Raw genomic sequence first — 21774 nt, 5'->3', positions numbered from 1 at the left:
TGGTTCCTGATGGTTCCCGATGAAATAACAACAAGCACAACTGGCTACATGTCTGTAAAGCAACAGCTCCAAAACGTTCAGACCTTCAGACGATTGGTTTTCCAGCTGCTCCGGGTTCCAGGTTCCGGTGTTTTCTGAACCAGCGAGTCGTTGTCCACTCGAGATCTATTGATCAGCCAGCAAAGTGATTATTAGTTACTGATGCCGTCGGACGGGATCAGCCCCAGGGAGGGTTCAGACTGGACGGTTCATGGGTGGAGCTTCAGGCTGCAGGTGTTCCTTGAAGCACCTTGGGACTGAAGCTGTTGGTACGTTGAGTCCTCCAGAGTCCTGAAACCTTCCTGCGGTTCTGTTCCGATCGGTTCTGGTCTCTTCTGTTTGCATGCCGAGGGCAGGGATTGTATATCTGTGGGACCTGATGAAGTAAATGGAAACTGTGGTGCAACTTTAGCAGAAGGTGGCCGTGGTCCAGCGGGTCAGAACCTCCACCTGCAGAACAGTGATGCAAGTCCTTCAGCCAGTGCAATAACGTAGTGACGAGTCGACGTGGTGTTTAGACGAGGCGGGATCACACGAAGCTTCCACTGCTTTTCTTCAGGTTGGCGCTGGACTACGGCCATCGGGTCGTAAAGTTGGACCTGTTTTTTAAGGCAGATGATCTAGTGAAGGTCCTGCAGGTCCAGACTGAAGCTGCTCAGGATGAACTCTAGCCGTCGTCCTCTCAGTGAAACTCATCAGACAGTCGCAAACAAGAGTTTTTGCATAATTGGCAGCAAGAAAATGACAAACTCCAGACGGTGGACCAGCATCTGGAGCTCAGGCGGTTTGTGGTGCTGCTGGACCTTCTGCCTCCAGTGTTTCTGTTAATCCTCTTACTTAGAGTCGCACCAACGACGGCGACCCACAGGAAGACAGACGTTGGTACAAAGCAGAACATCTCAGCAGCAGCACAAACTGCAGCCTCTTACAGACCAGACAGTCAGAACTCTGGACGTCAGCGTGAAGCTCAGAGGTCACGTCCTGAAACTGGTCTGCAGAGAACCAAACCTGGAACCAGAACGCCAGATCCACAGCTTCAGCCACGGTTCTTACAAAGTCCCCCGTCAGATCTGTGGACACCACCAAAGTCTTAAAACGTTCCTCAGTTCTGAGGCGTGACCCAAAAAGTTCTGAATAAAATCAGTTGGTTCTACTCACAGAGTCGTTCTTCGTCCCAGAGACTCGGTTCAGCAGCTTCCATCTGATCCTGGTATCATTGTTATTACAACAGAGTGACAGGAAGGCTTCACAGGTTCTGGTTCCGTCTGGAGTGTTGTGCTGCTGGTTCTGTCTGAGGGTTCTGGTGTCGGTCTGGCCTGCAGGATGAACCTGTTTGTACATTATTGTTTGATTCAGTTGATATAATGTGTTTTAATAGAAACATGCTTGTGTATGATACTAATTAAATACTACGGAGAAACGGCGTCACCTGGTTCTGATTCCACCTGGTCCTTGTTCCACATGGTTCTGATTCCACATGGTTCTGGTTATACCTGGTTATTTCCAGATCTGAGCCCCTGGACTTCTCTGAGGAGTCAGAACTGAATCAAGCAGAACTTTCAGCCACTAAAGCTAATGTTTCTGGGTTAGGACCGACCCAGTCACAGTCTGGTCAGGAATGAAGGTAAATAACTAGAATCTGAGTCATTCAGGAATAATGTGCTTTAAAAAAAATCTGTTTTTTTTGTAAGGGCTGCAAGGTGGTGCAGTTGGTAGCACTGTTGCCTCGCAGCTAGAAGGTCGCCGGTTGGCGTCCCGGTGAGGACACCCGGGATCTTCCTGCGTGGAGTCTCCATGTTCTCCCCGTGCAGCGTGGGTTCTCTCCGGGTTCTCCGGCTTCCTCCCACAGTCCAGAAACATGCTGAGGTTAATTGGTGATTGTAAATTGTCCGTAGGTGTGAATGTGAGTGTGCTTGGTTGTCTGTCTCTAAGTGTAGCCCTGTGATAGACTGGTTACCTGTCCAGGTGAACCTGCCTTCACCCTGAGTCAGCTGGGATAGGCTCCGCCCCCCATGACCCTGGTGAGGATTAAGCGGTGTATAGATGATGGATGGATGGATGTTTTTTTGTAAAATAGTGAATTTAAAAATTCCTGGACAACAATAATGATCATATTTTATCACTAAAAGCGTCCTTCTGGTTAAAGATCTTCTACATGCTGGAGTATTCACTCAGACGCGGTTCTGATCATGAGCACTGCTGTTGATTTGGACCAGCTGTGGTGTGAAGCTGACGCTGGTGGAGCTCTGATACCAGCTAAGCTCTTTGTCATGATGCTGTAAGTCTGGTTTCTTCAGCTCAGTGGCATCGACAGACGTCTTGTTCTGGGAAACCTTCAGATGTTCTGATTGTTTTGTGGATGTTCAGGCTGCAGCTCCGTGAGCCGACAGCAGGGGGCAGCAGAGCCTCAGGACGGACCGGCGCTCGGTCCGTTCAGACCAACTGGTGAACTCAGCAGTTTGTTCTCAGAGTGAAGCCGATAAGAGGAGCTGTGAGATCACCTGATCTTTATCTGTGGTCCACCTCCTCCGTTCATCCTTCAGGATGCTGTTTGGTCACTTCAGTTCCTCGTCATGCTGGTCGTCTTCTGCATCGTTTAGACAAACGAGTTCAGAAATATTCTAGAAATTAATGTTAATTCTGCTCCATCCAGTGGATTCATCATGAACTTCTAGTTTGGAACAACAGTCATCAATAAAAACCCTCAAACGTCTTCACAGAAGCATCGTCGACGTGCTGGTTCATGTCCAGGCTGCGTTTCTGCCTTTCACCTTCTTATGATCAACGTTTCTGGGTTCAGAGTTCAGCGGTTGACGGATTATCGGCTGGATAGGGTTGGGATGTTCCTCTGATCTAAACCAGAACCAGGCCAGGTGTCGTCCCACACCAGCTCCACCTGTCAGTCGGAGTGGCCACGCCCCTTTTCTGCAGGACTTTAACTCTTAATACGTTTAAACGGTCGACTTGTAGAACGAGTCTCCAGCTGCACACCTCTCATGAATGAGCACCTTAGACAGTAAACCGGTTCGGTTTCAGGTGTGTTTGTTTCACACCTGGACACTGACTGACTGCAGCGGCTCCTGGTGGACACTCCAGGAACTGCAGCTTTCTACCACGTTGTCCTAATCTGCTGCTTGACTGAAACCAAACTAACGAGTTGATTAAACGCTGCGTTATTTGGGACATGAAGTAAAACAGTGAAGATTCTGACAGACATAGTTGAACATTTTCAAACCTGGTGATGAACCGCTGACAACGGAGGTCGCTGCTGGTAGGGGGCGCTGTCACCACCCATAACACATAGAAAGTTCTGATAATTTCTCTGCATGGGCAAAGTTTAATGGGTTTCTAAGAACTTCTCGCTCTTAAAAAAGCTGATTTATTTTTGACCAGAACAAAAACAGACGAGTGGTTTTCACTGAACGGAGATCGAATGTTTCTGAGACGGACGTCGACTCGTTGGTCTCCTGCAGGCGCCTGGTTCAGATCTGTCCTCCTGAATGTATCTGAACCTCTCTGAGAACAGAAACGTTGGTTCATCGTTCTGACAGGATGCAGCGTCCCGTCGCTCTGGTTCTGTTCAACCGTCCAGGAAAGTTTGAAGCGTCTCCAGAAACAAACAAACACGAGTTGTTTCAGTAACGAAGCGAGAATCAGAACAAACAAACCAAAGTTCTGTACGAGACAGAAACAGATGTCAAATGTGTTTACTTGTGAAAACTGCTGTTTCCTGTCAGCTGGTGTCGGCCATGTTGGATGATCAGCTGACCAGTCATGTGACCTCAAGGATCTAAAGTGCAGAAACCAGCACGTCTTCCTTGTTTTAAAGTGTGACACCAAACCCTGAACCAGAGCTCCGGCGCCGCCACAGGCCCGTCTCTGGTTGGACGGTTCTGACAGAATCTGGACTTTTCTCAGCGACTCAGAAGCAAACAGACAAAACCTGGAGCTGCTCGTGTTCATCTGGCCGTGACGTGACCGAACTGATAAAAGCTGCCGCGTCCGTCTCTAACTGCTGCCGGACAACAGGAGGCGAAACTCCTCTTTCACACCGTCGACGAGTGTGTGTGTGTGTGTGTGTGTGTGTGTGTGTGTGTGTGTGTGTGTGTGTGTGTGTGTTAAACACTTTTATACCAATCAACAAAGGAGCAGGCCTCAGTGTTTCCTGTCTGCAGCACAAGGTGGTCCGACCAGTGTGTGTGTGTGTGTGTGTGTGTGTGTGTGTGTGTGCGCTCGTGGCCAATCAGAGCTAACCTAGCTCTCCATCGGGACCTCCAGCTCATCGCCATGACAACTGTATCCCCCCTCCTCCTCCTCGCTCCTTTTCCTCATCAGTTTCCCACCGAACAAAACCAACATTGTGCTCCTGGTCTTCAGTGTGTGTGTGTGTGTGTGTGTGTGTGTGTGTGTGTGTGTGTGTGTGAGACATTCAGGTCAGATTAGTTTGTGTTCATTGAGTTTGTGCTCACACACACACACACACACACACACACACACACTCATTCAGCAGCCTCGTCCTGCTGATAAGAGCTTTGAGTCACACAAACACACACTTGTGGTGAAGAAGTGCTTCACATGAGTCGCTTTCACACGATGAGGGAAAGATTCAGTCTCACAGTGAAACGGATAAACTTTAACCGCTAACGTCAGTTTCTACCCTTAGACACACACACATGGATGGATGGATGGATGGGTGGATGGATGGGTGGATGGATGGGTGGATAGATGGATAGATAGATAGATAGATATATAGATAGATAGATAGATAGATGGATAGATAGATATACTGTATATACGGTCGTGAGTTTTCATCCTCTTATATAGACCCTGTATATCATTTAGTCTTGAGTCTCCAGTGACTCCTAGAACTCTGAATCTTCTCTGATGGAACCACTGAAACACGGGTCTTTGTGTATTTTGGTTCTTTCTTTGATTTATTAAAGTTCTTCTGGAAACATGACTAAACCTGTTGGATCATAGATATGCACACAGCAACTTGAATCATCAGTGGAGGTGAAGCAGAACGTTGTGTTGATCAAACATTCTCAGCTTCATGGTCTCCTAACTTCTGATCGACTCCAGCTGCTGGCTCCTCTGATCCAGTTTCAACAGAACCATCTGATCCACTCATCAGACTCAGACTCTACAGTGGGGAAGTCTGAGGAGCTCAGCAAAGATCTGGAGAAGAACATCATCAGAAAGTGACTTGGAGCCATTTCAGAGCAGCTTCAGATCCAGAACCATCAGTGTGTCAGCATGAAGTTCATGGTCCAGTTGTGTTACTGCCACCATCAGGAAGGAAACACAAACTAGCAGCTGCTGCTGAGAGACGACTGGTCAGGATGGTCCAGAGTCAACCAGGAACCAGCAGGAAGCAGCTCTGGATGGACCAGAAGCTGCTGGAACACAGCTGTCAGTGTCCACAGGGTCTGACATCAACATGAGCTGAGAGGCTGATGGAGAAGGAAGTTCTTCCTCTACAAGCAGAACCTTAAAGCTCCACTGATCACATGGACAAAGAAAAGGCCTTCTGGAGGAAAGTTCTGGTCAGATGGAACAAACACTGAGCAGAACCATGTCTGGAGGAGAGAAGGTGAGGCCTTTAACCCCAAGAACACCAAACCTACCATCAAGCATGGAGGTGGCAGCATCATGCTCTGGTTCTGTTCTGCTGCCAGTGGACCTGGAGCTTTACACAAAGTCAGTGGAACCATGAAGAAGGAGGATCACCTCCACGTTGTTCAGGAGAACCTGAAACCATCAGCAGAAGGTTGATCTTGGACACAGTTGGATGTTCCAACCAGACAATGAGCCCAAACACACATCAAAGTGGTGAAGAAATGGTTCCATCAGGCTGGAATGAAGGTTCTAGACTGGTCTCCCCAAAGTCCTGACTGGAACCATCCAGAACCTGTGGACTGATGAAGGAACAAGTCTGAGTCAGAAAGACGACAAGTTTAGATGAACTGCAGCGGTTCTGTCCAGAGGAGTCAGAGATGGACCAGAAGCTGGTGGACGGAACCAGAAGAACCCGACTGAGGAGAACATGGACGTTGAACCAGATGTTAGCGTTTCTGTTTGTATGTTTATGAGCCAGCAGGTGTGTAGGAACCAAAACAAATGATGATCTTTGTGACAAAGATTCATGTTTCAGTGATTCCATCGTAGAAAATGACTTCATATCTGAGATGTGGGTTGTTGAAACGTCTCAGACTGAGTCTGTGAGGCTGCAGTGGGAGGTGGGTGAAGATACACCAACCAGGAGGAGGGATGTGGGACTCGAACCTGTGACCTTCCGGTTATGTAACTGAGGCTGCAGTTGGTTCCCATCCAGTCTGTCCCATGACCAATGGAGGTCTAGTCGCCTCAGTGTGCCTTCATTAGCGAACAGAGGCGGTCTGTTCGGCGGTTTGTATCACAGAGGCGCGCTCTCATCACTGCTAATGAGAACAACACCACGGCCTCCTGAAACACTCTGTTCCTCCAACTGGGCATCAATCTCCTCCACTCGGCTCTTTCAGCTCCTCTTCCTCCTCGATTCACCGCCACATCCAGCAGTCGCCTTTTACAGAGTTCAGCGCCTCCAGGACCTTCTGCCAGCTTCTCATTGCGATGCAGAGCAGGTCCTCAGTGAATCTGAATAAGACTGGCACAGGAGGCCTGTTTCCATCCCCGTCATGTTCATATTAGGAGGTGGGTTGTTGAGTTTAACAGCAGGTGGAGCTAATTATCCAGTTAATTAACAGCCGAGGAGGAAACCCAACGAGAACCTCTGATCTGCTGTTTGATCTTCCAGCACGTCACCTGTTTAAGCAGCACTTTGTGAACGAAGGTTTACAGCGAACTCTGACAGACGAAGTAAAAGAAAGACTTCCAGGGCGACAGGACATCAGAAAATATAACGTTAGAAAAGCAGTTAACAAACATCAACAGTTGACACGTCACAGTTTTTATTCAGCACATTTTAAGCTGAAGTGTTTTCACCAGAGAAACAAGAAGTTTAAACACTGAGGAGACCTTCAGCGTCATTTATTGTTTATTATCGAAAACATCACAGAATTATCTCAAACACCAACTTTCACCCCAATAATTTAAATATTACAGCAAATCCAGAGGTTCACTGAGAGCAGTGTCTTGGTACCAACTCCATCTGACAGAACCGGGCTCAGGACAGACATCTGCTCGGCTGGTCGAGGTCCAAGGACACATCAGGACACCAGAGACGTGTTTCACAGATATCTGGTTGATCACAAAGGTCCCAGAACTGAAGGAATAAACTGGAAGTGTTTCAGTCGTTCAGCAGCAGCTTCAAGTTCCCCAGAGTGCAGTAACACAGGCGGCCACTAGGTGGCTCCTACTGACTCCCTCTAATGTTCAAATGTCCAGTTTTACAGCAGAAATAAGTGTGTTTACAGTCCGGTACAAGTAAAGCCCAGTTTGATGTCTGTAGAAATGCTTCTGTACGGAGGAGAGTTTTTGTTGAACTCAGGAGTGAATGATGCGGCTGCTTCACCTGCCAAGTAGACCTGGTCTGAGACTGCATCTGGGCTGACTCTGGACTGGTTTAGAACTTGGGTTTGGACTTATTTATCATTCTGTGTACCACTAAGGTAGAAAGGCGCTGTAGAGGTGCCGACCATTTACTTGTTCTGGACTTGGTCTTAAGCTGGGTGTGGACTTGTTCTGGACTTGGTCTTAGACTGGATTTGGGCTAGTTCTGGACTTGGTCTTAGGCTGGGTGTGGACTTGTTCTGGACTTGGTCTTAGACTGGATTTGGGCTTGTTCTGGACTTGGTCTTAGACTGGGTGTGGACTTGTTCTGGACTTGGTCTTGTCTGTATTTTGACCTCTACACCAGCAGAACTGGGATCTCTGTAGATTTAAGGTTTGTCTGTTAGCTGAGTGTAGCTGAAGCTAAAGCTAACGCTAACTCTAAAGCTAAAGCTAAAGCTAGCATGACAGCGGTTCCTGATCCGTGGTTCTGTCTTCTCCGTCTGACGGTTTGGACAGAAAACATATTTTCCTCGCGGCCCTTTAAATTAGTAAATCCCTCGGCGGGTTGCCGGGGGCGACCAGGCAGAGCCGGGGAGTGAAGAGACTCACACTGATTAGAAAAGAGTTTCTAAATTAACAAGCCGAGTGTGTGTGTGGATGTGGGCTGGTTTCCGTGGCGACAGGACAGTAGTGAGGACATTGATATGCAGAGCGGCAGCAGCAGCTCTGCTCAGGGAAAATCCTCTTCTCAGAGAGGATTCCTTTAAATGTACGCCGTCTGAAACAGCCCCGGCACAAAGGACCTCAATAAGTTCCACAAAACCTTTTCTGAACGTGAAACCAAGTGTTCCCAGTAAAGCTCAGCACCCTTTAAAGTCTGCAGAGGGAACGTTAGTCCCACATTCATGAAGAGTCTGAAAGATATGATGGAAACCAGCTGGACGATGAGCCACTGATGTTAGCAGGAATCATTCAACTTTGTGGTTCCGACAAACGTCTGGTGATTCAAACTTGGTAACCGTCTGGACTTTTCTCCCATCTCATCTGAATCCACTGAGGTTCATGTTTCAGCATAAAGTCCTGCAGCTCTGTGGAACCAGAACATGAAGCAGGAGACAGAACTCAGAACCATGGAGACCAGAATAACAGGAAAAGTTTCATTTCTTTAAATGTTTGTCTTACAAAAACTGAAAAATCCTGAAATCAACAACCAACATTGTTCCAAGAGTCCACAGGTGATACCAGCACCGGAGAGAAGGATTTGTGATCAAATATCACAATTTCAGGCTTGATTTCTGTAAGTTTCTGCCTACATGTCCTTCATGAGGAGTTCAGCTAACTTCAAACCGTCTCAAAGTCTTCTTAAAAACATCAGCAGACGGTTCCTCCTGCAGGAACTCGGTGTGAAGCATCAGTGTTTCCAGGATCTCCCTCCTTATCGGCCCTTTAAGGATTTCTGATGAACAAACAGTAGTTCCTGGACGTAGCTCCAGTTTTGTGTTGAGTGTCGCTGCACCAAGACGCCTCTTTTCTGGGGATTGTAGCCAAACTTAAATCAGTTTTGCTTCGTAGAGTCAACCAACTCTGACCTTCTTGATCTCACATCGAGCTGTTGGTGGATCCGTCTGAACCACTGGGTCAGGACTGTGTACGAACACCAGGTTGGTCCATGAGCAGATCTTCACTCAGTTTAACAAACATTTCACTGGAAATAGAATAACTGATTTTACCTTTGACTGTTTGGATGCCAACAGAGACGCAGTGATCTGAAGGTCCTCAGAGAGAATCCGATGCATTAAGAAGGTGTAAAGAAGCTTCTTAAAATGTGGATGTTTCAGAGAAACCTTTAGTCCCACAGGATGCAAACACAGACGACACCAACGTTAGAAGTTGGAACATGCAAATGAACCGAAGCCAACGTGGGAACAATCACATTATTTGTTTATTTGTTGGATGAAAAATGATCTGATGAACGATACAAGTGGTTCTTGTCTGAACGGTCACTGAACAACAAGCCTACTACATCCAGTCGTGTGCTAGCCTCGGGCTAACGCTGCTAACGTCTGTGAAGTGTGAGCTACTTTACAAAACTGTGTTTTTCAGCTTCAACTGGTCACTTTTTCAAAAACATCAAGCTTGACCATGTAATTTGCATAAAGTGAATCAGAATGCAGTTAAGCTTGTAGCTTAGCTGCTGTTGTTCCATCTGCTCACATCAAACCCATTTCACTGGCATGCAGCTGCTGTTCACACTCAGACATGATGAACCCACAGATAACTCATTGTTTTATCTTTTCTTGTACACCAAAGACGAAGTTAGTTTGGTTTCTCCTATGAAGTCGAGGTCGGAGATGTCTAACAGGGTAGATCAGTCACCTCAACAAAATAGCCAGAGCAGTCTTATTTGTCTTTCCAGTTATTGATCAGTGGCACAAAGACATAATTAAATCTCTGTTTTTGAAGTGTATTATTTTGTCTTGGACTTACGTACAAAACGTCCCCTCAAGAAGTTTTTGACACGTTCCAATGTTTAATCTGCTTCAGTAGAAGATGCTCATCCAGGTTTTGGTCGGGGTTTAGAAACCACAAGCACAGATTCAGCTTCCTGACTTTACCGCCTGGACAGTGAGTAGCTCATGTTAGCCTGCGGTGCATCTTGATCTTTAATCTTGTTCATGTTCCATCTAAATCACGGGACAAACTTGTGAGGGTAGAATCATGATCTGGACCCTGCCATCTCGCTAATCTCTTTCATTCTCAACATTCTGACCAGAAGTGATGATTCAGGTCGACTCACCAACTTGTTCGTCCCAGCTGAAGGTCCCAGCTGAAGCGGTTCTCGATGTCATTCATTGTCTTAATGAATCCCCCAGTGGTACATCAACCAGTTCGTTACCTTCTGCAGGGTCTGGTTGACAAAGACCTTCAGAGACCAGAACCAGGACTACTGCCACCAGCTGCAGTCCAAGACCACTGAGATGGAGTCTGAATGACACCAAGAACTGCCACAACAGCAACCAAACTATCCTCAATAACGCGATCTGCACGAATCCTCTGAAACAAACATCATCTGCCAAATTATTATCGCCCCCTGCAGTTGTCAGGATGAAATTTCATGTTTGCCACCTGGTGTGCCTGGTTAGAAGGTCTGTGCACACCAATCTGTTCGTCCTGGAGAATCTCTTAGATCATGAGCCAACACATTATGACCACTGACCAAAACAACTGAGACCTGCCCAGATCTGGACTCTCTCAGTCCGGCTTCGGTTCCTGTGGTATCAGACACCAACGCAGAACATCCTTGATGTTCCTAGACAACTGTAGGTAGATCCTCTGCTAACCAGGAGCTGCCTTCAAGGTTTCCAGGAGTCTCCTACCCAACAGTCTGGTGATTCGGTCTTTGACTAAATGTTTCACATCTGACATGTTGGCACCAAAAACCAACGGTTTACTTGCCGTCTAGTACATCCAGACCCTAACATGTGTCGTTGCTAGCGGATGATGTACCGTAGTCACCTCAACTGGTACCAGTCATAATGTCTTGGCTCATGGCATATCCGGTAAATTTGGTTGTTTGGACTTTAGTATAAAGTGACTGCTAAGTTCAGCGTGATGATTCTGTGGTAAAAATTTGACCTCTTTTGGTGAAAACTCACAGCTGCAGAAAGTCGATGCAGGAAGCAGCAGTTAGAGTGTTCTCGGTGTGGAAGGAGGTTAGTTCTACTGGATCCGACTCTGGCTGAGGAGACAATAAGGCACAGTCGGCTCTGACTCGTGTTGTAATAGCAGGAATTCAACAGTGACACTGAACATTACAAAGGCATTGCTGTGACATAAAAAAACAGACTACCTGGTTTCCCTTCATACAAAGATGTAATTAGTCATACATCTAGCATTACAAAAGCTACGTTCATATCTTCAGTTTCTTCAGTTGTTCTAGTTGATTGACAGTCTGAGTGTGTTAAAGACGTATTAATATTCTTGAGACTACACAATTTAAACGTCCTGTACAAAGAGACTCTCAGTGCTGAGAGGGTCCGAGTCCTGGTATCCTCCCTTCACTGCTTCATCACCTTCCTGATCTTTAGAAACATGGTTTTAGGATGGATTAGTAGCTTCATTAAGCACCACATCCCTCACAGAACCATAGAAACCTTCGACAACGCCCCGATTATCCTCCGTACGGGTGCACACATTCATGTTTCAGCTGCTCAGCACAACCAAAGTCACTGCTGGTCAAACATGGCTGGACGGCGAAGCTGCATCGGAGGCAGAAATGAACTCAGTTAAGTCCTCTGTTCACGCTAATTATCCACTGATTGTTTTGTCATAGACGTTATGTTTTAGTTTAACGAGCAAGATGGCAGATTCTTTAAGCGTTTAGCACCTTGTTGCCGGAGCTGACTTGGACAACAGGAACATGTACGAGGAATGAGGTGTCGAATGAGTGCTTCCTGTTTCTTCCTTGTTAAATTAGCATTTTCCTATGAATGAGATTACCATTAATCTGATTCAGGTTCTAGTATGTTCTGGTGAGATCAATTTTTTTTATTTCCTAACGTACTTATTTTTGGTGGAGATGTTCAGAGCGGCTCTGAATCTGATCCAAGACCTGAACCAGTGCTGCTCCAGTAAAGACGGTTTCTCTGTGTTCATAGTTCGTCTACGAAGAAACCGTCTTTAATGAAACACTGCAGATAAACAGAACGCTCTCCAATAACGAGTCCTCAGCATGTCAGAGCTGCCACAGCCACTTGGAGCTTCAGGTGTCTGTTCCTAAACTTCAGACCGTGTTAATTTAACATGTAGAGGAAGACCTGAGTGGATTCAGTTTGACTGAACCATAGATCGTCCTGCAGGGACCGTGAACATCCCGACCCGGTTTCATGGAAGTTATTTCTGCCTCAGCAGCAACATTCGCTTCGCAAAACGTTTGTTTAGTCAAGAAATAGATCAATCCAGGGCTGAGCTGTCGTAACATTCAAACGTATCAGTTCCAGCAAATTGTAATATAAAGACAAATCGAATGAACTGACTTGTTCCATGTTTCGAACACAGGAGTTTGCCCGTCGGTCAGCCCTGCATCAAGCCTACTTCTTACTCAAGTAGCATCCAGTCACAGCAGCAAACCATCCTCCACCAAGCTAGTCTTGCATTTAAACGGTTTCCCTAAGTTCACTTAATTTACGTTTCCATAGAACACATAAAAACATTGAGCTTCACAGCTTCGATCTACGGAAGAAAGAGGACGTCCAGGGTTTTCCATCTACGTTGCATCCGGAGCAGGAGGTTTGGGAGAAGAGTCCGTTCGCAGAGTCCTGAAGCAGCCTCCTGCGTTCACAGCCGGATGTGCAAGAACAGCAACCTTCTAACCTCGCTACAGATTAAACACGACGTCCTGCACAGACGGACTGAAACACTGAGTCCACAGAGCGTCGCACGAACAGAAGTCTGGCAGAGGACAGAAGGACAGAAAGACGACCGCTGGTCCACCGAGTGTTCGGGAAGAAAAGGGGGATGGACGGAGAGAACATGTGGGAGGAGGAGGAGATGCTAATGTTGGACGAGCAGAACAGAAACTGAGGTTAATGAGAACTAAGAGAAGAAGAGATGATTCATGGCTCTAGCTGGAGATGGACAAGATGGCCGACGTGTCTTTAGCCTTGTCGAAGAAGATGGACGTCTCATTGGCTGCCTTCAGTTTGACCTGGGCGGAGCCTGGCGAGCCCTGAGCCGCGGTTGGCTGACACTCCTGGCAGCAGCAGCAGCAGCAGTCCATGAAGGCCTGACCGAGAGCCTGAAACAGACGGACAGAGAGGGAGTCCAAACTCACAGAGGAACGTCTACAGAACCGTCTATCAGGTACCTACGATGCAGCCTGAGGCCTCCCTGAAGCAGCTTCACCCTCGTTAATAGACACAATGCAGCGTGGACTTGATCTTTTAACTTGTAGTCCCATTTAGAGGGAACTAGACGGCAAATCAGGAGAAGTTTGAGGGTTTCGTGTCCTCGAGTTCCTTGTCAGATCCACCTGCATTCACACATCTGGTTCTAAAGACCAAGATGGCCACCTGACGAACTCAAGGCCTCAAGATGGAAACCAACAAACGTCTCTTATATAAAGTCTTTGGCAGCGACTCAGATTTACAGAAATACTTTTGACTGATTCTTACTGTGTTTGATTCATAAATCTGGTTTCTTCCAAATGGCACCAACATCAGGTGAGGTTACTGAATGTTCTGATTAAGTCTGTCTGGTCTAAATGATCTGAGTTGGATCAAAGCTTTGTCTCATGTGGCAGCTGGATTCTTACGAGACCTCGAGCTGAGCGTTTCAGACCCACCAGCCTCCTACGAGGACCTGTTGGTGTTTTGGTGTGAGCTCACCGGTGATGGATGGAGGCTTTATTCCCACCTGCTAAGTGCTTTTTGGACGTGTTTGTCTTTTTCTAAGCTGATTCTGAAGACAGCTTGTCTGTGTCACAGTGACAGTCCTGCACCGGCATGACGTGGATGTGATCCTTTAAGGTGAACATGGAGCAGCGTTTAGCTTGATGCTATCATTAAGACGCTTTCCTCTGAATCCACAGTCTGGACATGACTCAAGCCTCTGATACTTTCTAAGGAGATACCAACAACTCAAACCCCTCTGACACCCTGCTGGACAATAAACGGGTTGTTTGTTCTGACCCACCTTACACAGACACAGCAGCAGCACCGGCGTCACCGACGACTTGAAGAACAGCAGGAAGTGATGCAACAGCGTCAGCATGGCGGCCGTGTCCTCAGAGATGGCGATGTGCGTGTAGGCCAGCGTGATGTTGCACACGTGTTCGGGAAGCGCGCACACGCCGTACACCACGGCCAGCGCCAGCAGCGTGCAGTTCAGCTGCCGCTCCACCGCCTGGTGCTGCTGCCGCTTCTGATTGGACGAGCGGTCGTCGTGGCCGCGCTGCTTCTTCTGGGCGGAGCTGGAGTCGCTGTTGACGTTGCGAGTGGCCATCTGGCAGAGGATGGTGAAGAGGACGGGGAGGCAGAAGTAGCAGCCGAAGCACCACCACATCCGACCCTGCAGCAGAAACAGAACGTTAGCGGAGCCGAAGGAACCGGGCCGTCGGTTCTTCATGATCTGGTACGCTCATCAAACACTGGAGGAACTGAAGAACCACAGACTTTATAAACTATAGGAAAATGTCTGGTTGTGTTTCTTACCTGCAGATTTTTGCATTTGATTGTAAACATTCAGTTTTAAATGATTCACTTCAGACAGACTTCATGTGAGACAAACTGTAAATGTTACGTTCAGGTTTGGGCCAAAGCAGAAATTATACATTTTAGTCGTGTTTGGCTCAGTGTTCACGTTTTTAACAACAAACCAGAAGCTGACTGGACGGCTCTTACTGAATGGCCAATAGGAACGGTCGGTCACTGGAGAGAGGGGAGTGGATGAAGTAGGGAGGCAACAGTCAGCAGCGTTATCGGTAAAGTACTGATTATTCTTCAATGTGTTTCAGGTTGAACGGACATGTTTCTATATAGTGATTAATCCGGTCCAGCTCCTGGTACAAGGCCTTAAAAGAATTCACTGAACCTTCAGACTGTGAGCTCTGCTTGGAGGTCCTGAACCTCCTCAGAGTCTCTGTCATGGTCCCGTTGCTGCTAAACTCCCACAATGCTCTCTGTTGCCACCATGAGCTGTAGTCTTTAGACGCCTCCTCTGGTCTCTACAGGACTAAACAGGGAGAAGCTCCACCTGGTGGAACAACCAGGTACTGCAGCTGGTCTATGGTCTGTTTACCGACATGCATGTTCTTCTTCTTCTATACTTGTAATGTGTTAACTTATTTATGATAACTAGCTGAATAATTCCAGGTCTATGTGGCTCTAATGAAGCTATGGACGCTGTGCTGGTCGGTTCAGGCTGTCGGTGTCGGTGGCGTCTCACCTGGTGGTACCTGAGCAGCAGCGAGTGCAGGGAGTCGGGCAGGTAGAGGGACAGAGGCGAGGACGGTGTGATGGTGCAGGAGTCGACCAGCCGGCCGGTGGACGGCGACAATGACTGGCTGAGCTGCCACAGGAAGATTTCAGGGCTGGACAGCAGCAGGGCGGCGAGCCAAACCAGCAGCAGCTTCAGCAGCACCGAGCGGCAGCGTTCGACCCGCCGGGCCTTCGGCTGCGACGAGGAGGTGGCGGCGTGGAAGCGATCGATACCCAGAGCGCACAGCGTGAAGGAGGTGACGCCCAGAGACACGACCTGAGAGGATGACATCAGTCAGTGAGTTATGGAAGACGAATGAAAAGACGTCGTTTCTGGAGCCGTAGTGTCTCCAGATGGACCGGTTGGTCCAATGTTCACTCAACCACATCCTCACTGGTCGGACAATCTGTGGTGCAACTTTAAAGTGTAAAAAGATGTGACATCGACTGCCAGCTTCTATTTTCAATAAATATTTTACCTCTCAGACATCTTTCAAGAGAATTTAGTGTTTAGCAGACGACATCCGATTCTATTTCACCCCACTGAGATTTCCTTTTAAACTGCTGCTGAGAACATCCTGTTGTAGTTTTACTATCAAAGCCACAAACTGAACTTTCCAACTGTTGCCGATGTTACCAAGTCAAAAATCACAAAAAGCGTGACTTCTTACGAGGACTGTCGAGTCCACAAGCAACAACAAACTGATTGTGTTACTGCAAGTAGGAGGAGAGTTTCAGGATTAATCCGTTGTTTGTGGCCCGTTGAGGAACAGGCTACCTGTGAACACCACCAGGTTTGGACAACTTGGTCCAGTCTAAAGTTTACCTCCTTTCATTTGTAATCCTGGCTTTAGGGGGCGATACAAGTTTCTTTGGTGACATAAAATCAGTGGTGCTTCAATCCAAAGATGATCATAGTAGAAGTACAGCATATCTCTGACATCTGAATCAGATGTTTTAGTCGGTTTGTCTTTACAGTGAAGCAGGACTCACTAGACCTCCTCAGGCTTTGATTCTTTTCTTCTTCTGCAGTGTTCCTTACACGACGTCACACTTCCTGCCAACGTCTTCCCTCAACTAACATCAATTGTTGTGGATTTATGTAAAAAAGAGAAATGCTCTTTAGATGTACGTAGATTAAATCATCCTCAGAAAGCAGTAACGTGGATCTCAGCTTTATTTAAACAGACATGTTTCTTAATCATCATGTTTGTTTAATCAACAGATATACGAGTTTAACTCTGACGACCAAAAAGACCAAAGTCTCATCCAGGTATCTGAGAATCTCAGGTTTATGTCATTATTTATCTTATTGTGATCTAAACTGGACTTTATAGTGAAAACGCCCTCTAGTGGCTACAGTTATTGCAGCAGGAGGAGGTCGTGTTGTAGGAGGAGTCAGAGCAGGGAGGAGGTCAGGGCGGATGGACGGGTCAGAAAAACTGTTTCTAGTTCTGTTTCTTTTAAACTTCACCACAACATCATCACTGTAGTCATGACAACAGAGGTCGTTATTTATACCAAACATCGGTCTTTCTGTAAACCTGCACAAGTTTGTGCTAAGACGCTCCCATTAATCATATTTAGAGGAAGCGTCCACCGTTACGGATGTCTGGGTTGGTTCGTCTTTGGATGCAACATCTGAGAGCCTGAACAGCGAAACTTCACGTCAACCAAAATGTCTAAACAAAGCCTGACTGGAATTCACAGAAACATCTTGTGACTAATGGATGTACTTTTAACAGCAGGTTCTTTAATCACCAGCATGAAGTCCTACGTTTTATTAGCATCTATCTAACTTCTGTTTAACTCCTGGGATCTTCTGCGTTTACTGGCTGAAAGGTTAGATGTCTGTGGCTCTTACTGATTTCTGTTTTTCAGATATTATGCAGGAACTGCAGACTTCAGCTGGCAATCAGACATAAAGTTGATCGTCTGGAACAATGAGCGTAACTCCTGATTCATGAGAAGTTAAGTTCAAGGAAGTTTGGAGAAAAACAGTCTATCACTTCTGTATTTCTGACCCTTTCCTCTGAAGTCTTTTATATCTGCAGCTTTAGAAAATGTTCTTGGATGCTCCTTAAGTTTTTCTTTCATATTCTCCACCAGACTTCCAGCTGCTGGAGCTTCTTTATCTCCATCGCTATGTTCAGTCTTCAGCTCCTTCAACCAGTCATTGGTTTAAAGCTCCTGGAGCTGATTGGCTGGATCTAAACAGACTTGAATGTAGCAGACATTCATTTAAAACTCACAAACAAACCTTCACATTTTCTGAAAGTCAGACTTTTTATCCCTCATCCCTGTATTCATCAGTTCATCTCTCTGTTGCTAAAAGCAGCAAATATCGAGCACATTAGCTTGAAAAATGATTAAAACCATCAGTGATAAAAACTGAATTATTTGTCTTTGGCTGGAAGTTTAGTTGGTGAACTAGAAGTCCTGTTTTGTAGCTTCAGGCCAGTAATCGATCTGGAAGGTTTGACCTGTAAGTAACATAGAGAACAATAGAGGACCGAGGACGGAGCCTTGAGGAACTCTTGTGTCTGTATGTCCATGAAGTGTTTAGCCTAGCTTAGCACGATGGCTGGCAGCAGAGGGAAACTGTTAGCTGAGAATAAACCCACCAATCCGCTCCTTCAGAGTCTGGATTACAAGAAGACTCGTCATGTCTGCTCTCCGGGGCTGTAGCTAACCTTTTCTACCGATGTTGATTAGCTTCCAGTTAAATTGATCAGAAGATGGTGAAAACGTGGATCAGAGTTTCCTCAAACCTCTCGTTTAGTCCAAAGACGTTCAGTTTAGTGTCACAGAGGAAAGAACCCAGAAAACATTCACTGAAGGAGCTGAAATCACAGAATTTAATTGATTATTAAAACAGATGATGAATAATTATAGTTAATTAAACTATTAATAGATTATCATTCGTCCAAGTTTGTTCTTGTCAATGATCCAGCTGACGAGTTCATGGAACGAACTGAGTTGATCACAAGCTACGAACACGAACAAACTACAGGATTTAATTAAGAACGACCAGAGTTACTGATGAACAGGAGAGTTGTAACGAGTTCCCAGAGTTAATGATGTCCAGCTGGAGTCCATAACGAACAAGCTGAGAGAGATAATGGACTCAGTAGTGACTCTGAACGATGACCATCATGTCTGTGGTCTAACGTTTCCAGTAGACTTATGTCGGTTCAATAGATTTAGAACAACGTTTTAGTGTTTTTTTTAACATCATCATTCAAATAAATAGTCACCAGACGAACACGAAAGACTCGGGCGATGTTTAGTCTTTGTAGCGGCTGTAGGAGCTCAGACTCAGTCTTGTTCGGTTTTTATCCTTTAGTTGTGTCTTCACTGTATATTTAAATTCACTCTATTTTATCTGATGCATCGTTTGTGGTTTTAATCTGAAGGATACTGTTTTAATTTTGAAATCAGATTTTTCTGAATTTAGTTTCCTTTAGAGGTGTTCTAGTGTCTCTGTTTATGGGAACTCTGGGGTCCATCAGAACCAGTTTGGTTCTTCTGAAGGTTAATGACTCAACGGTGATAAAATGTTTGAAGTTCCCATCAAACATCTGGGTTACTACAAACTCTGTCTGCTGCATCAAACAGTTTCCTGCTCAGGTGTTCAATCTGCTGCCATCTTTGTTTGGGTTTGGAAACAGCAGCAACGTGGGAGGGTTCTGAAACAGAACCTTCAGAACAGCGGTGAGTATTTTTAAATCCTAAAACATTCGTGGTTAATTAACATTTGATGTTTGAAACTTCAGGAACCTGTTCCAGGACCTCATCTGGTGGAACGTCTCTGTAGAACCTCTTTAGGGCTGATTTGGTGGAGAACAAGGTGTTGATTGGTTAACGTGACAAACCTTCGCTGTTCTCCTACATCCTGACTCAGGTTTCCTTTAGCGCCACCTTCAGGACCAAACATCTTTAAGTCTTAAATGGACAAAGCAAAATTTTCACACAATCTCAATCTCACTTCCTCCTATCCAAAAATTAGCCCCACCCACCTCCATATAAGGCACCATGCGGCAGGTGATGTCACCCAGGATCCTCCTATGGGAGAGCTGGTTGAGGACCACCACAGGGAGGCACAGCACCAGCACCAGGAAGTCCCAGAAGGCCATGCTGGCCAGTAGGTAGTTCCAGGCCGACCTCATGTAGTAGTTGTTCCAGACGACGCACATGACGGCCATGTTTCCGACCACGCCCACCGCCAGCACCAGGCCGGCCAGGAACAGCACCGCGTAGGCCGCGTACGAGCTCTCGACCAGCGGGTAGAACGGGTTGAAGAGTCCCGGAGCCTCGTGGTCGGAGGCGTTGCCGCGGACGTCGTCTTCGCTGCTTCCGGCCGCCACTTTCGTTCCGTTGCTGAACTCGGTGACCTGCGGCGCCGTGACCCAGTCGTTCTCGAAGGAGTGGCTGAAGGTGGACTGTTGCTCCTCCTCGTCGGCGCCGCGGGTCAGCCGGCGGTGGCGTTCCACGTCCAGGTCCAGCATCTCAGGGACGGGGAGGCTCTGCTCGGTCCTGACCTGCTTGCTGCTCCAGAGCGGCTCCAGTTTGACCCGAGACGACGGCTTATCGGCGCTGCTGAGCTGCCCGTCGGGTTTCTCCACACTCTTGGCATCAGTGGACAGCAGCAGGTGCAGAAACAGCCACAAACCGAACGACAACGCCATGATGCAGGACTCGATCAGAAAGGTTCACACAGGACCGGCTGCTGCTGCACGGGTCGGTAAATAATTTAGTAAAACTCCGGCAGCGATCCTGAAAGGTCCCAGCTCTCTGAACAAATGATCTGGTGGATGTTGGCCAAGATCCCGACGCCTTTCAGTGGAATCTGTCCAGTTAAACCAGCAGCTCCAGTAAAAAGCTTAAAGTTACCTGAATGGTCGCAGAAGTTTGCAAGAAAATCAGCCAAAGTTTGGGAAAGTTCCCAGAAGATGACGAAGTGATGATGAGGACGTCCAGCCGATGAGCTCTGTGGTCCAGACAAGATAAAGTTCCTTCTGTTTGTCCTTCTTCTCTTCAGACTCCGACACTCCAAGTTTCCCTCTTCAGATCTGGCCTCTGTGTCTCCCGTCCATTAGTAATCCAGACAGGTGTCGAGCTCCAGAGGAGGACCAGAGGAGGGAGCAGGGCGAGGCTCCGTGTCCGTGTCGGGGCTGCTGCGTCTGGGCTGCGGGCGGCAGAGCGACTGGGCGTCCTGGAGGGTCTCTGGGAACCAGCAGCCCTCTGCTGCACGGCTGGATGGAGCTTTTGTCAGGACGCACAAGAACACAAACAAGGCTGCAGCACACACACACACACACACACACACACACACACACACACACACACTCTTTTGCTCTGTTGATTCTCATACATCTGAACTCAGTGCTGCTGCTGCTGCCACCTGCTGGAGGTTTATACTCACGGAAACAGAAACTGATTCATTCTGTTACTGTTCAGTTTTATTCCACCAAAATACTTCCGTCAGTCCAAATACTTCAGGTTTTTCAGGTTTATTTTACCCAAATCATCGTACTTTGTCTCAGTGCTGAGAGTTTTATGGATGTCTTCCATCCAAACAGTGCTTTTAAACTAACAGGATGCAGTTTCTGGTCAATTTTCAACGTTTGTTCCACGCAGACGTTAAAACTCACAAGTTATGGGTTTAAAGGTTTGTTCCAACCAAAATCCTCGCTTCTGTCTGATTCCTTTTTAAAGTTCTGTTCTGCTGGTCTGGTGGTGCGTCTGTACTGCTGCAGTTCGGCTTTCTGCCACCAGAGGTCAGTGTTGCTCTACATCAGAAACTCTGATGAACTGAGCTCCGGTTCTAATCATCAGAAGCTGTTGGAGTCTGAAAACAGCTCCAGATGCACCTCTAGCTGATCCAGGTCACAAAGAGACTCTAACTGAGCGCCGACCGACAGCAGCAGGAACACTTCTGGTTTCAGGTTCTCCTCTGATAGCAGCAGGTTAGTAAAAATCTCCTGAACCTGAACCTCGGAGGTCTTCACTGACATCCAGGTGGCGCCAGAGTCTTCATTTCAGCTGCTCAGATATTTAACTTTGAACCACTGCAGCATAAAGTCCTGCAGCTCTGAGGAACCAGAACATGAAAGAGGAGAGAGAACTCAGAGACGTCTTCTGTCAGCAGGACTCAGAACCATGGAGACCAGAGAGACGGTTCATTTCTTTAAATGATTTATTTCACATAAATATAAAACCAGGAACCATCACGTGTCCTCAGATGTTCAACCCTGGAGCTGCT

The 21774-nt window shown here is 46.9% G+C and overlaps 1 protein-coding gene across 1 annotated transcript; it reads right to left on the bottom strand.

Moving 5' to 3' along the window:
- Nucleotides 1–13114: 13114 nt before the first annotated feature.
- LOC103362482 (prosaposin receptor GPR37L1) lies at nucleotides 13115–20197 on the bottom strand. Its single transcript, XM_008288846.1, has 4 exons — nucleotides 19529–20197; nucleotides 15478–15786; nucleotides 14227–14601; nucleotides 13115–13330 (listed from the first exon to the last, which is right to left on the bottom strand). Exons 1-4 carry the CDS (start codon nucleotides 20195–20197, stop codon nucleotides 13157–13159), a joined length of 1527 nt encoding a protein of 508 aa, XP_008287068.1. The 3' UTR covers nucleotides 13115–13156.
- Nucleotides 20198–21774: the final 1577 nt, after the last annotated feature.

The sequence above is a fragment of the Stegastes partitus genome, unplaced genomic scaffold, assembly GCF_000690725.1.
Source record: "Stegastes partitus isolate 25-593 unplaced genomic scaffold, Stegastes_partitus-1.0.2 Scaffold577, whole genome shotgun sequence".
Lineage (NCBI taxonomy): Eukaryota > Metazoa > Chordata > Actinopteri > Pomacentridae > Stegastes > Stegastes partitus.
This window is presented reverse-complemented; position numbering and strand designations above follow the sequence as displayed.

Excerpts from the sequence above, each read along its gene's own strand:
- LOC103362482 (XM_008288846.1), bottom strand. The coding sequence starts at position 20,197 with ATGGCGTTGTCGTTCGGTTTGTGGCTGTTTCTGCACCTGCTGCTGTCC. Across the intron at positions 14,602-15,477 it reads TGCTGCTCAGGTACCACCAG|GGTCGGATGTGGTGGTGCTT; the intron begins GTGAGACGCCAC and ends TTTCTGCTGCAG. Across the intron at positions 13,331-14,226 it reads TGCTGCTGTGTCTGTGTAAG|GCTCTCGGTCAGGCCTTCAT; the intron begins GTGGGTCAGAAC and ends CGTCTGTTTCAG.